This window comes from Chiloscyllium punctatum, chromosome 5 (assembly GCF_047496795.1).
Source record: "Chiloscyllium punctatum isolate Juve2018m chromosome 5, sChiPun1.3, whole genome shotgun sequence".
NCBI classification, from domain to species: domain Eukaryota; kingdom Metazoa; phylum Chordata; class Chondrichthyes; order Orectolobiformes; family Hemiscylliidae; genus Chiloscyllium; species Chiloscyllium punctatum.
The window spans coordinates 20,612,991-20,627,402 of record NC_092743.1 but is presented as its reverse complement, the minus strand read 5'-3'; the positions used below and the strand labels follow the sequence as shown (position 1 = coordinate 20,627,402).

The 14,412-nt window shown below is 44.5% G+C and overlaps 1 protein-coding gene across 1 annotated transcript in view; it reads right to left on the bottom strand.

Annotated features, from left to right (window-relative positions):
• Nucleotides 1-14,412, bottom strand: part of lama1 (laminin, alpha 1) — a 291,180-nt gene that overhangs the window by 107,525 nt on the left and 169,243 nt on the right. The window contains exons 26-29 of the mRNA XM_072569885.1: nucleotides 14,127-14,306; nucleotides 11,746-11,931; nucleotides 5,306-5,433; nucleotides 2,088-2,208 (exon numbers count right to left, since the gene is read on the bottom strand). Coding sequence (XP_072425986.1) covers nucleotides 2,088-2,208; nucleotides 5,306-5,433; nucleotides 11,746-11,931; nucleotides 14,127-14,306 — 615 coding nt within the window. The remainder of the gene's footprint in view (nucleotides 1-2,087; nucleotides 2,209-5,305; nucleotides 5,434-11,745; nucleotides 11,932-14,126; nucleotides 14,307-14,412) is intronic.

The following is a 14,412-nucleotide window of genomic DNA, read 5'->3' as shown; positions in this document are numbered from 1 at the left end:
CATTATGGGACTGATGCTTTCGTCTACATTTCTTCGTTTAAAGAAAAAGCTCAAAATTTATTCCAGCTACAAGTTCTTTTTTTTCCCTCAGGGAGTTTTAACAAATAGACCAACTTACCAGCATTTAATACACACACAGCAAAGGTCACCTTAAATAAAAATTGAGAGAATACCTTCACGGTGTTCCCATCTGATCGATCAAAGGAAAACAATCATGACAGCAAGGGGTGATAATTGTTATGTTCACGATCCAATTATTAAACAGTCCAAATGTCATCATTGCAAATGGATTTGGCAAGGGACTCAGAATAAAGGGGTTCCAATTTATGACTAAGACTGAGAAGGAATTTCTTCTCTCAGAGGGTCATGAGTCTTTGGAACACCTTACCACAGACAGCTCGGGGGGTGGGGTGCAGAGTCCTTGTGTGCATTTAAAGCTGAGATAAATCGATTCCTGATCAGTTGGGGAATTAAGGGAAAGAGCAGGAAAGTGGATGTGAGGAATGTCAGATCAGTACAATTCGACTGAATGGCAGAGCAGGCTCAAGGGGCCGAATGGCCTACTCCTGTTCCTACTTCTTATGGTCTTATGGGACTCCAGTTTGTATAGTTAAAGAACTGTACATACACATTAGGCTACTTGCCCACTGACAGGCCTAGTTGAGGGCAGAGTAATGACTGAGGTATCTAAACTATCACACTTCCTGTTGCCAGGCATTTTTCCCAAATGAGGAATGGAGTGGCTGAGTTGGAATCCATCCCTCTCCAAGACCGTATGTCACATTATTGTGAGATCCATCCATTTTGGTAGGAACAACGGCAAAGTGGACTATTGTTTAAAATGCAGAAAAACTGCAGCATGACACTGTGCAGAGGGACCTGGGCATGACTTAGAAAAAATTGGTTTACAGGTGCAACAGGTAATTAAGGCGGCAAATGGGATATTGTACTTCATTGCTAGAGGGTTGGACTTTATAAATAGCAAGGTTACGCTGCAACTGTACAGGGTATTGGTGAGGCCACACCTGGAACACACCTGGGGGCCACACCTGGAACATAAACGTTTGAGACTTCAGCCGCTGAAACTTTAAAGGATCGATATGTTTGTTCCTTACTTGGGAAAGAAGGTACTGGCACTGAAGGGGACGCAGAGGAGGTTCACAGAGTTGAGAGGGTTGGCTTATGAGGAGAGATCGAGCAGACTGGGACCACACACACTGGAAATTAGAAGAATGAGGGGGGAACCTTATAGAAACACGTGAAGGGAATAGATAAGGTGGAAGCCAAGGAGGTTATTTCCACTGGAGGTTCAAATTAGAACGAGGGAGCCCAGCCTCAAAGTAAGGCAGAGCAGATTTAGGGCCGAGTGGAGGAGGAAGTTTCGTCATCCAAAGGGTTGTGAATCTGTGGAATTCCTTGCCCAGTGAAGCTACCTTGTTGAATGTTTTTAAGGCAAGATAAGTAGACTTTTGAACAGTGAAGGAATTAAGGGTTATGGTGAGAGGGTGGGTAAGTGGAGCTGAGGCCATGAAAAGATCAGCCGTGATCTTATTGAACGGTGGAACTGTCTCGATAGGCCAGGTGGCCTACTCCTGCCCCTAGTTCATACGTTCTTATGAATAATGTGAGCATCTCGGAGGTTAAATCATCTTGAGCCAGCCTCACCACCCACAAGAACGTGACTGAACTGAGTCTCAGCTCTATTTTCCTGCTTTTGCTCACAACCATACCTAACCAAGTTCCACTTACCCCCGTTTTGAAAGATCCAAATTCCCTCGTAGCCATAAACCTTCACAAAGAGTGTTCCAAAGTTGTACCATGCTTAAACTTGGATCTACAGTTCACTACTCCTGCACCAAAGACCCAATTACACTGTAGAGTTTTGAACTGACTGAACACAACATCTAGTTAGCATCTAAATTATAATCTGCTCCTGGTTTTCAAAAGTTTTTAGATCCAGCCAGCTTCATGCATTTGGTTGCAGTGTCATCCTAACTGGGTGAAAGTTACTAATCAATACACACAGTTCTGTTCAGTTGCTGGAAAGACAGGTTAGAATTGCTTGGTATCACCCAGCTCATCAATACCTGGCAGGAGAGGCCTGCGTATCCAGGGGGACAGTCACAGATCTCAATCTGACGTGCACGATCTCTCAATGCATGAGTTCCATCATCCTCCATCGCAATCTCCATGGAGATATTAGAAATCCTGACAAGGTGAGGACAGGTATACAATGTGATCAGACTTCTTTAATACAAGCAGCAAACAGGTGGTTATTTTCTTTTGTTTATCGAATATGATATTCGCCTCCTTTCTCTAACATAGTAAATAAGAACCATTCAACACTTTGCTGCTGCACTGTGTTTTTTTTAAAACATTCTTCCAGAGCTGGGACACCATTTGTTACCCATCCCTAGCTGCCCCTTGTGAAGGTGGTGCCTGATACGAACAGGAGTCAGAATGGGTCCGACAAAAGGAAACTGGGTCCCTCTCACCCACTTCCTCATGGTCTAATCTCACAAATGAATCTCCATCTGCGGCTTGCTGACGGCAAGCCCCCAACCTAATCATGATGCCTGAGTCCAGTCAGCTACCTGGCCGCATCCAAGGAGCTTCGAAATCGACGTTTCGGGCAAAAGCCCTTCATCAGGAATATAGGCTTTTGCCCAAAATGTCGATTTCGAAGCTCCTTGGCTGCTACCTGAACTGCTGTGCTCTTCCAGCACCACTAATCCAGAATCTGGTTTCCAGCATCTGCAGTCATTGTTTATACCCCAGTGAGCTACCTGTTTATGACTCACAGCTCACCTGCTTTATTGTAAGGGAAGGTAAACTCACAATGTGCCAGGGGACCATGCTCTCATTAGAGAGAGAGAGAGAGAGAGGTGACCGGTGGTGGTTTAACCGGAGGGTCACTGCACCTCAGGTGAGGGGAGTGTTTGAGAAGGAGTCCTTCCTGGTCACCTCAGCCAGTGTGGGAATTGAACCCACACTGTAGGCATTACTCTGCATCACAATCTAGCTATCCAGTTAATTGAGCTAACTGACCCCCTATATTGTAATGAAGTTGGAGACCTCAAAATAACAAAATGGTGGTGTGACTTCCCCCTGAAATGAGAGCCTCAGCAATACATTCTTCCAGTCCCCCGCTCCAGGAATCATACTCACCCTGAACCATTGATGCACAGTGGCAACGGTGTGTATAAATCTACAAAAGCACACTGCAACAACTCATCAAAGCTCCACCAATAGCCCTTTCCAAACCTTCAAACCAGGGAACACCAACACCTTCAGTTTTCTCTCCCAGCCAAGGACCATCCTGACTTGGAACTATATAATGATTCTTCTACTGGCACTAGGCCAATATCCTAGAACGCCCTTCCTAACCTCACTATTGGTGCACCTAGACATCAAGGACAGCAGCAATTCAAGAATGCAACTCTCTAACACCTTCTGAAGGGCAATTAGGGATGGCTAACAAATGTTTGTCCAGCCAGTGACACCCACATCCCATGAAAGAATAGAAAAAGGACACATTTTACAAACAATGATCCTCGGGATACTGAGATACAAAAATACATTGCAGCATGCGCACTGTGACGTTAAGGGCAAAGTGATTAGGATTGTCAGGACCTTGTTCCAACAGCTCTTCCTGAGTGGGCATCCTTAGTGTGGGCGGCACGGTGGCACAGTGGTTAGCACTGCTGCCTCACAGCGCCTGAGACCCGGGTTCAATTCCCGCCTCAGGCGACTGACTGTGTGGAGTTTGCACGTTCTCCCCGTGTCTGCGTGGGTTTCCTCCGGGTGCTCCGGTTTCCTCCCACAGTCCAAAGATGTGCAGGCCAGGTGAATTGGCCATGCTAAATTGCCCATAGTGTTAGGTAAGGGGTAAATGTAGATGTAGGGGTACGGGTGGGTTACGCTTCGGCGGGGCGGTGTGGACTTGTTGGGCCGAAGGGCCTGTTTCCACACTGTAAGTAATCTAATCTAATCTAATCTAATCTAATCTAATATAGAACATAGAACATTACAGCACAGTACAGGCCCTTCGGCCCTCGATGTTGCGCCGCCAAGAAACAGAGTGACTTGCTGAGTATTTGCGATTACACTTTGGAATTTGTAAAATGTTCCTGCAGCACGGTTTGGTCGACTCACTTGTTACAAACCATTAGGGTCATTCTCAGGCCAAACGTTTGATCAGCCGAAATAGCCATTAGCCCTGAGACGAATTACATTGCCAACACAGCCAATGAGCAAGGTATTTTTTATATAAATGTGAGCTTTCTGAATTGTAACTGTTCACTCACGTCCTGCAATTTTGATTTCCAGACCTCTCTGTACGATTCTGGTAAAACAAGCTATTTTTAATGGATGTGATGGTAAGAATGAATGGAATCTTCTACAATGGCAGTGCCCAGTAGGGTCAGGGCCCACTTGGCTGCCCCAATGACGTGTTCCCGTTGGCCCTCACTGAGCATGCCCAGAATCCATAAATGGAAAGGGCCTTCCAGAGGTGGCCTCCGCGAAGTTTCGGAGTTTCCCTCGGCCATAGACCATGGAATTCGATGGGATTGAGGCGCTGGAACTCATACATTCTAAAGCCACAAACACAACAGTTTGTGTTTTTGTTCACTAGTGACAGTGTCTATAATTATACACTGAAGACCATCGCCTTGGGGAGGGGGTGTGAATGCATCCCCACCGATAGAGGTCTGTTAACTGGCAGAAGGTGGGGATTTGGCCACTCACTTGAGATGACCTGCCACTTTGGGGACCTTCTGGCCAGCCACTCTGAGGCTCTCTTGCCATCCCCAGGGTCCCATTGTGAGTAGCATGTGTCTCAGGCTGGAGCGGGAGAAGGAGGTGAAACCCAGCAGTTTGAGCAGAGCAAGTCTGCAGGTGATGACAGAGAGGCCAGGTGAGAGGGAGCTGCCAAAAGGGACAGCCTGTGAAGGGCACCTAATGGTTAAAAGGTAGCCATTGATGGAGGAGTCCCAGCCTTTTTCAGATCCTCAAAGTCTGACCTGGATCATCTTCTGGGTTTGAACTCCTCCGACTCGCCTCAAATTTGAGACTGGGTGGGAAACGGCCCTTAAGCAGTCATCAATTACCCACATAAGGGTTCATTAGGCCTTGACGTCTCATAGTAATATAGCAGAGAGGTCTAGGTGGCGAGGAGAATGATGGGAAATGTCTCCTGGAGGATCGTGTTGGCCCTTTGATCTGTGACCCCTACAGCCCTGTGTCCAAAGCCCTGTAGGTTTATTTATGCTTGAATTCAGTGTCACATCATAACATTGTTTACCTGCTTTGCTGGAGTCCAGTGCCATAGGAAGCTTTAATCAGGAAATATTCAACGTTGCTGAGGACTGACATGAAGTCAGGGCGGGTGACGGGTTGGTCAGAGACTGAATTGAAATACTTCCATTCATGCTTTCAAAATACAAAGGGAATTACAGAACATCAAACACCGTTTAACAGAAAGAGAGCAAATAACAGCCAGAGCTCACCCCAGCAATTGCTGGGGGAGAGTTCGATTCTAGGGACACTGACTTTTCTTTAGAAGGTTGCTCTGGTTAGAACATCAATTCCTCGACAAAGGATGAAGTTTACGACTGCATTTAAATACAGCAACATTCATAAAAAGTAGCATGTAATACCTTTTTTTTCCCAAACATTTCCTCCCCTCCCAACTCTCTTAAGATTGATTGTCACAGGCTTTAGGGGCGAATCTTATTTCCAGCCCAGGCCAGAAAACTGGAAAACGGAAGGGCTGCTACACTCCATGGATTTCCTTTCCACCACTGGGTGAGTGAGGGTGGGGTGGGGGTGGTTCAGTTTACTCGTCAGGTTTATAATGGAAGCTTCTGCAATACTCCAGTCTTGTCTCTAACCTTAACCCTATCCTCCCTCTGAAACTGGATAGAGCAGGCTAGTCCGCTGGGGGGAAACAACTTAATTTGATTTATTATTGTCACATGTATCTAAATACAGTGAGAAGTTTTGTTTTGCCTGCAATGCATGCAGATCATATCGATGAAGATTGCAGGGTGATTGAACAGAGCGAGGAATTCATTGTTGCAGCAGCAAAGAAGGTGCATGAAAAGTAAGATCAACATTAAATTTGAATTGGAGAGGTCCATCCAGGAGTCTAATAACAGCAGAGAAGAAGCTGTTCTTGAATCTGTTGGTACTTATGTTTAGGCTTTCATATTGTCTGCCTGACGGAAGGGGTTAGAAGAGGTTATAACCGGAGTGGGAGGAGTCTTTGATGATATTGGCTGCCTTTCCACAGCAGTGAGAAATGTAGATGGTCCCTTCTGCACCTCCCTACTCCCATCACGTCCTGTAAATAAACACATTGCTCATTTCAACAGAGTTAAGAGTGACCCAGAAAAGGTTTTCTGGTCCACTTCCACATGTATTGCCCTCTCTGACATAGCAGATAACTCAACACAGACTAAGATCAAAACAATCGAAAGAACGGCGGGTGCTGGAAATCAGAAATAAAAACAGAAATTGCTGGAAAAACTCAGCAGGGCTGGCAGGGTCTGTGGAGAGAAAGCAGAGTTAACGTTTTGGGTCCTGTGACTCTTCTCCAGAACACGATCAAACCCTATCGCTTCCCACTACATCAGGGCAAGTACTGACAGGCTTGGATTAAATCCAAGCAGAATTCAGCCATTCGGGACTAGAAAAACTATACTAAAAACTACTATATCACAAACAATGTCACATTTCCATGAAGTATTTACTCTATTTTGGGGATGATGAGACAAAAAAGGCAATCAAATGGCACTGTGAGGAGAGAACATTCTCCGGCAACGTCAGTGAAATAAAGTGATAATTCGAAAACTCTTGCTTTAACGATCAATGTTTGACAAACTGGGTCCATTGACTTTATTACACCCAGTAGTTACACTCCTCATAGTCTGTATTTAATAGAGTGTTGAAGCAAGTATTCACAGACCAACACTTGCAACATTTACAAAATTCTTCTTGCAGCAATTAAATTTCATATTGCACATTTTTTTTGACATCTTAAATCCATATTACGGCCATGAATTTTGCTCCATCTAAAATATTCGATGAGACTCAAATACTCCCTTGAATAAAGGAAAGAATGCAACATTTAATGCAATGATAAACCACAGGAAAGGAGCCAAGCTGTTCCATGCTCATTAATCTGTGGATGTAAATGTCAGTTTTGTTTCCACAGAGTGACTGTAACATGTCAAAGCAGAGAATGCAGCCACCAACATACGCGGAGATTCTCTGCAGTATGGACATAAATGGATACAATCCATTTATATGCTATGGACGCCATTTTTGCAGTGCATAATTTTGAAACTGTGGGCAAAGTCTTTGTAGAAAATAAAGTGAAAGTGACAAATTAACAAACGTTGTTCTTCTGAAGGTATCCAAATGTGCAAGAGCAATCTTGTTTTGTTTAAGAAAAAGTGCAAGCAATGAAAAACATCAAAGCCACCCAGGTATTTCATTGTTTGGAAAATCCAAAGATCTAACGGACTGGACTAGGCACTGATTGGTCGCACAATTAACGATCCCAATCACAGAGAATGTGGCAGGTCCAAATGTAGAGACCATAAGGGATAGCAGTAGAATTAGGCCATTCAGCCCATCAAATCTGCTTCACCATTCAATCAAGACTGATAGGTTTTTCCAACCCACTCTCCTGCCTTCTCTCCATAACCCTGGCTCCCCTTACTAATGAAGAACCTATCGATCCTCACCTTAAATACAATCAATGACTTGGTCTCCACAGCCTTTCGTGGCAATGAGTGCCACAGGTTTACCATCTCCTGGCTGAAGAAATTTCTCCTCATCACAGTCCTAAAGGGCCATGCCTTCACTCCAGAAATGTGCCCTTGGGTTCTAGTCCCTCCTTCTAACGGAAACATCTCCACGCCCATTCTATCCAGGCCTCCCAGTTACCTGTAAGTTTCAACCAGATCCCTCCCTCATCCTTCTAAGCTCCGGCTGTAGTGATTATAACAAGGTCAGCCTGATGGACTTCACAGAGTTTAAGTTCCTTGACTGGGGCTGTGAAACTGGTCCAATCAGGGATTCCTGGCTGAGCGATAGAAACAAGAGTGTCAGAGACCTGGCTCTGAGGAAGCCATACATTGCCAAGTACAATGTACATGTAAATAAAGGGTGATTTGGTGATGGAATATCGGCCTCTGGGAAGTTAGTTCATATGGAGTATAGATTCAGAGTCCTCAACCGCTCCTCATAGAACAAGGCCTTCATCCTCAGGATTGTTCTTGTAACCTCTTCTGGACCCCCTCCAATGCCAGCAGCTTCCTTTGATACAGGGTCCAAAACTGCTCACAATATTCCAAATGCAGTCTGACCACAGCCTTATACAACCTCAGCAGTACATCGCTGCTGTTGTATTCTAACCCTCTCAAAATGAATTCGAAGACTGCATTTGTCTTCCATATGCCAAGTGAACCTGAAATTGACCATTGTATTCACAGAGTCAGAGATGTACAGCACGGAAACAGACCCTTCAGTCCAACCAATCCATGCCGACCAGATATCCCAACCAACACGTTTCACCATATTCACCAGTGCTTTCATTTTTTTAGGCTTAATTGTACTTGTTTAGCTAAACAAATGCAACAGGCAAGAACGAAACAAGGTAAGCATGTGTAAGTGTTACTAAAAACAAAAACTCACAAAATAACTTACTTTCTAAACTGTAAACATTGCAGTGAGTTTGAGGATATACCCTTTTAAAATGACAGTGATCTTATCCAATGTTAAATGTACAATCAGGGTCATTCATCTACAATAATTGAATATGCCAAATTATATTCTGACTACAAGGCTTTCTGGTATACTTGAAGCTCAAATACCACACCTTCTTTCAGATTTTCAGGAACAGTATAAACCAGTGGCCTTGTTTATTAATTTATGACCCTTTATTGGTGTAACTGATCTTTACTTTTTAACCTTACGTTAAGCACTCGATAAATGTAGTTTTTCTGAGGTGGATACCTTGAATATAGAAACATTATTCAGTTCAGTAATCCTGAGCGTTGGGAATAGTGGGCTGTGAACAGGGAATCTATGGAACTGAAGTGAAGGGTCAGAGTTTCTGCAGACTACAGGAGGGTTTTGTGACTTACTGGCATTGAGAGTGAATTCTTAAGATTAACAGATATCTTAAGAAAAATTGATAGCGCCAAGAAATTATTTGCATTGGCTGTGATGGATTTGGAATGTATTCGCATTTTGTCAAAATTCAGAATTGTTTACGTAAGAACTTGTTCCAATGCTGTTGTACCTGCTGCCTTTTTGAACTGGTTCCAGCAAATAGCCTATTCTAGATGGCCACATCACAAAGGCAGCTAATTGAAGTAAACCTGCAGCCATCCAAAACTCCACTGCTGTGACCTAATGGGCAGCATGATGGCTCAATGGTTAGCACTGCTGCCTCACAGCACTAGGGTACCAGGTTCAATTCCAGCCTCGGGCAGCCATCTGTGTGGAGTTTGAGCATCCTCCCAGTGTCTCTGGTGCTCTGGTTTCCTCCCACATTCCAAAGATGTGCAGGTCAGGCGAATCGGCCATGGTTTTAGGTGCATCAATCAGAGGGAAATGGATCTGGGTGGGTTACTCTTCGGACGTGTTGGCCGAAGGGCCTGTTTCCATACTGTAGGGAATCTAATCAAAACTCACACCAAGTTTTACAATGTTCATCCTTGTTTGCAAATTCCTCCTTGACCTCACCCCTCCCCGGCTCTGTAGTCCCTTTCTGCTCGACATTTTGTGAACTCTGCGCCATTTAATTCTGGTGTCTTGAATGTTTCCGATTTCAACTGCTCCGTTAGTGGTGCAGTCCGTATCCACTTTAGGGTCACTTGTGCTGAGGACCACAAACACCAGTAATTTACTGTTGGCTCAATATATTAATCATCCCTTGACCGATTAGTCAGGGCCAATTCCTGCACCAAATGCTATTACTGTTATGTGAACCTTCAACCTCCAATTGTCCAAGCTTTTTACCGGGACTTCAATTTTACAAAGTAAGGGTGGAAACAAACTAGTCTGAAAGGATTCCCAGAAGGAGTGGGAGCAAAGGCGTGGGGAGATTTATGGGAAGGGACGGAGTTCGGCTGGGCTGGGTGGTATTAGATTAGATTAGATTACTTACAGTGTGGAAACAGGCCCTTCGGCCCAACAAGTCCACACCGCCCCGCCGAAGCGTACCCACCCATACCCCTACATCTACATCAACCTCTTACCTAACACTACGGGCAATTTAGCATGGCCAATTCACCTGACCTGCACATCTTTGGACTGTGGGAGGAAACCGGAGCACCCGGAGGAAACCCACGCAGACACAGGGAGAACGTGCAAACTCCACACAGTCAGTCGCCCGAGGCGGGAATTGAACCCGGGTCTCCGGCGCTGCGAGGCAGCAGTGCTAACCACTGTGCCACCGTGCCGCCCACTAATGGGTGGGTTTTGGGTATGGGCATGTAAGTTGTACAGTGGGGTAGGGTGATCAGAACAGGTCAAATTTGGCTTGAAAATGAATCGAAACAGTTTGAAAATAGTACACCGTGGCTTAGAATGGACTACACACCTGAACTAACTTTAAGTTCAGGCATCAGCATTCAAAACACTTCAGAATTTCATTTCTGAAATATTTTTGGATGTTCCTTATGCCTTGAATGTTTTACTTGTTGACACAGAGACAGGGAAAACTGACAGGCAACTTTCAGGCATTTTGAGCTATTGGACAGGCTCACCTTTCTAAGAAATTTGCATAGAGCCAGGCTTCAATTAAATTTTGTGTCACAATGTTGAGATGGGCACATTAGCCAGTCAGGCAAAAGATGTTTTAATTGAATTTCAATCCCAATAAAAAAAATTTGCATATTAGCAAATCAGGTGGAAAAAAAAATTGAATTGAAATGAGGATTTTGGTCCTCTAGAAATTACCACCAATTATAGAACATTACTAAAGCATTCCCCTTGAGTAGGACTGGTGAAGGTCAGCAGGAAAACTCAGTGGGAGCTTGGGAGAAATTCCTTTATAGACAAATATGGGATACTTTAGTACTCTGAATGTTAGAGACAAAGACCACTGTGTCTCTAAGGGAAAATTGGAGAAAGGTTTGAAGTGGCAGAAGATTCAGACTTCAGAGAAACTGAAACAGAACATTCTGGAAAAAAAGCTTGGCAGGTGAGACAGAGAGAGCAGCCGTCTCTGTGTGCAAAGAAGCTGCCTGATCTGCTGAGTTTATTCCAGCATCCACGGTTCCTGATTTCTGGGAAATAGGGATCCATTTTGAATTGCTATTCGATTAACGCCGTAAAAATGATAAACATAGAGCCGACAAAGGGCACAAAGGGGATCAGATCAGAGATGGGCGGGAGCGTCAAACAGACAGAACTGTATCAGTCACCTAATACAAGACCAGACTGACATTGAGCTTCACTGAAGTCAATGGTGTGACTATCTTGAGTCCATATCCAGTGCTACTTCAGCCCTGACTATGTCACACACAGTAATGCGCTCCTTCTGTGTTGTGAAATCCAAAGGGAATGTTTACAGTATAATGCTCACAATATTAAAGCAACATGTAGATAGATTCTGAAAGGCTCAGGTGTTAAAAGGCATCTGAATTTTCTCCTATTAAATAATAACACAAGCAATGGCGATGAGAAAAGAAATTCCGACAACTGTGTTGGAACCAGACTCACCTCAGTCAGGTCTATCACGTGCCTGATTTGTTCTCCATTTGCAGGAGTTGGCACGTTCCTGTAAATTACCATTTTGCCACTGTGGCGTCCTTTCAGTAGGATCTGGGGCTCCAGGTTTAAGCTTCCAGAGTCTTCCAAGGCATAAAATGCAACCACATATCTCAGTTTCCCTCCATAGGCCAACAGCTGTTGAGAAGGGATCAGAACATTTCAAGGTCATGCAAGATTGAAGCTTGTAATGTTTGTAATCACAATCACTGCGGTAATTCATTGAGGGGTTCCTCCTGACCTTCCCTTATGATAGCCACCAAGCTCCATATAATTCAGTATCGCTCTCTAACAGACAGAGATGTGTCTGACCCTTGAGGACAATGAATCATTCCTGACCACTATACACAACAGACACATCGTTGAAAGGCACGCACATACTCCACACAAACACACCATACACACAGATACACCACACACAGACACCATACACATAGATACACCACACACAGACACAGACACATATAAACCACACAGACCACACACACACACACACAGACACAGAAGCACACCACACACACAGACCGCACAGACACACACACACATATACCACACACCTGTTCTGAGAATCACACCTTCACACAGAGGAATGGTCAAAGAGAAAAACACTCTGTCACCAAAACAGCCAACAAATACCAGCTCAATTAATCAATGGAGCCCGGTGGATTTTTGCCAATGAGCAACAATGAAGAGTAAAATAGAAGTCAGGGTGGGGACGTGTGAAGCAACTGGGGATTGGTGGGGACTGAGCTGGGGGAATGACAGGGAGCAGGATCATTGGGAATGAGTTGGGGAATGACATGGAACGGAATCATCGGGAGTGAGCTGGGGGAATGAGAGGGAGCAGTGTCATTGGGAGTGAGCTGGGGGAATGAGAGGGAGTAGGATCATTGGGATTGAGCTGGGGGAATGACAGGGAGCAGTGTCATTGGGAGTGAGATGGGGGAATGAGTGGGAGTGGGATGATTGGGAGTGAGCTGGGAGAATGACAGGGAGCAGTGTCATTGGGAGTGAGCAGGGGGAATGAGTGGGAGCGGGATCATTGGAAGTGAGCTGGGAGAATGACAGGGAGCAGTGTCATTGGGAGTGAGCTGGGGGAATAACAGTCAGCAGGATTATTGGAAGTGAGCGGGGAAATGACAGAGAGCAGGATCATTGGGAATGACATGGAACGGTATCATTGGGAGTGAGCCGGGAAAATGACAGGGAGCAGGATTATTGGGAGTGAGCTGGGGGAATGAGAGGGAGCAGAATCATTGAGGGTGTGAGCTGGGTTTTGGGAAAGGGGAGTTGCTCGGGGGCTTGTATAGGTCTCGGAGACGGTAGTCAGTAAAGTAGATCTCCTTTTCACCCACAGCTCTACATTCAACCAACATTTCAAGAACTTTTCTGTTTTGGTGATGGTGCCCATTACTATCCTATTCACTGGGTAGAATTTCCAGCTGGCATAAAGACAGTAATGGCAGGGGCAGCCTGCAAACTCTTTCAATCATTGCCATTATTTTCTGAAACAAGCAGGAGAACACTCAAAAATAATGCTTCTTCTAGAATTACGAAAACAAGATGGGTTATTTTTCATTGTTTATTTTTGTAATTGTGTTGTTTGAGATTACGGCTCTGCTCAGGGCTAGATTTCTCTTCGCAAAATAACCCATCAAACTGTAACAACTTTGTACTTTACATCAATCTGAATGAACAGTAAATGTCCACGAGAGAAGCCTGCTGAAAAGGATGCTCCTGAAGCCATATCCCCCCAACTTCCAAATTAACAGTTTATTCCTCTTGATGGGAAACATACTGAATGTCACCTGACTGTTCATAGCCGTGTAATCTGCTCTATCAGCCTGTTCCATAGATATTGATGATACCAATGTATAGCTCCCAGTGTCAGAGCTCTGACCTTCTGACCCTGAGAGAGAGGACGGGAGAGGTGTCAAAGTCAGTTTGTTAACTTTATAGAATTTCTTCTAGAATTAATATAAAAAACAATGGAAGGTCAGCGATTCAGTATGTTTATAGCAGAGATTGATTGATTTCTAAAAGACAATGATGTCAAAGAATATGGGGATAATGTGGAAGAAAGACATTGATGTCAATGGTCAGCCATCATAGTATTGAATGGCAAAACATGCTCAAAGGATTGACTGGCGTATTTCTGCTGATAAGTCCTAAAGGTAGATGTATAAAATATCTGTAAATGTATAAAATAGGAGTCTTGTTATTATTTCCTATGTGTTTCATTAACACACGGACTTTATTTGTACAGTAGATTTCAGAAACGTAATGCCCAGTGTTGTTCAGTGCTGTGGTTTGTTTGCACCCGTTTCTCTCACCTTAGTGCCTGTGAACTGGGCAGGGAGCGACCAATAGTACGGCTCTGTTTGCAGATGCCTCTGTACTAGTGCAGCATCCAGCAAGGTCTCTGGGGGCTGAGCGAAGACCCCCTCTCTGGTACCAGTCAGGTTGCCTTGGGTGACAACACGCATTCTCAGCTGGTCAGGTGTCAGAGTCAGCTACACAGACACGAAATGATACTGTTATCCAACACTGAGCGCAACCAGCCCTGCTAGTCATTAATGCATTTTTCATGTGTCATCTGCGGCTACAACAAAAGTGATG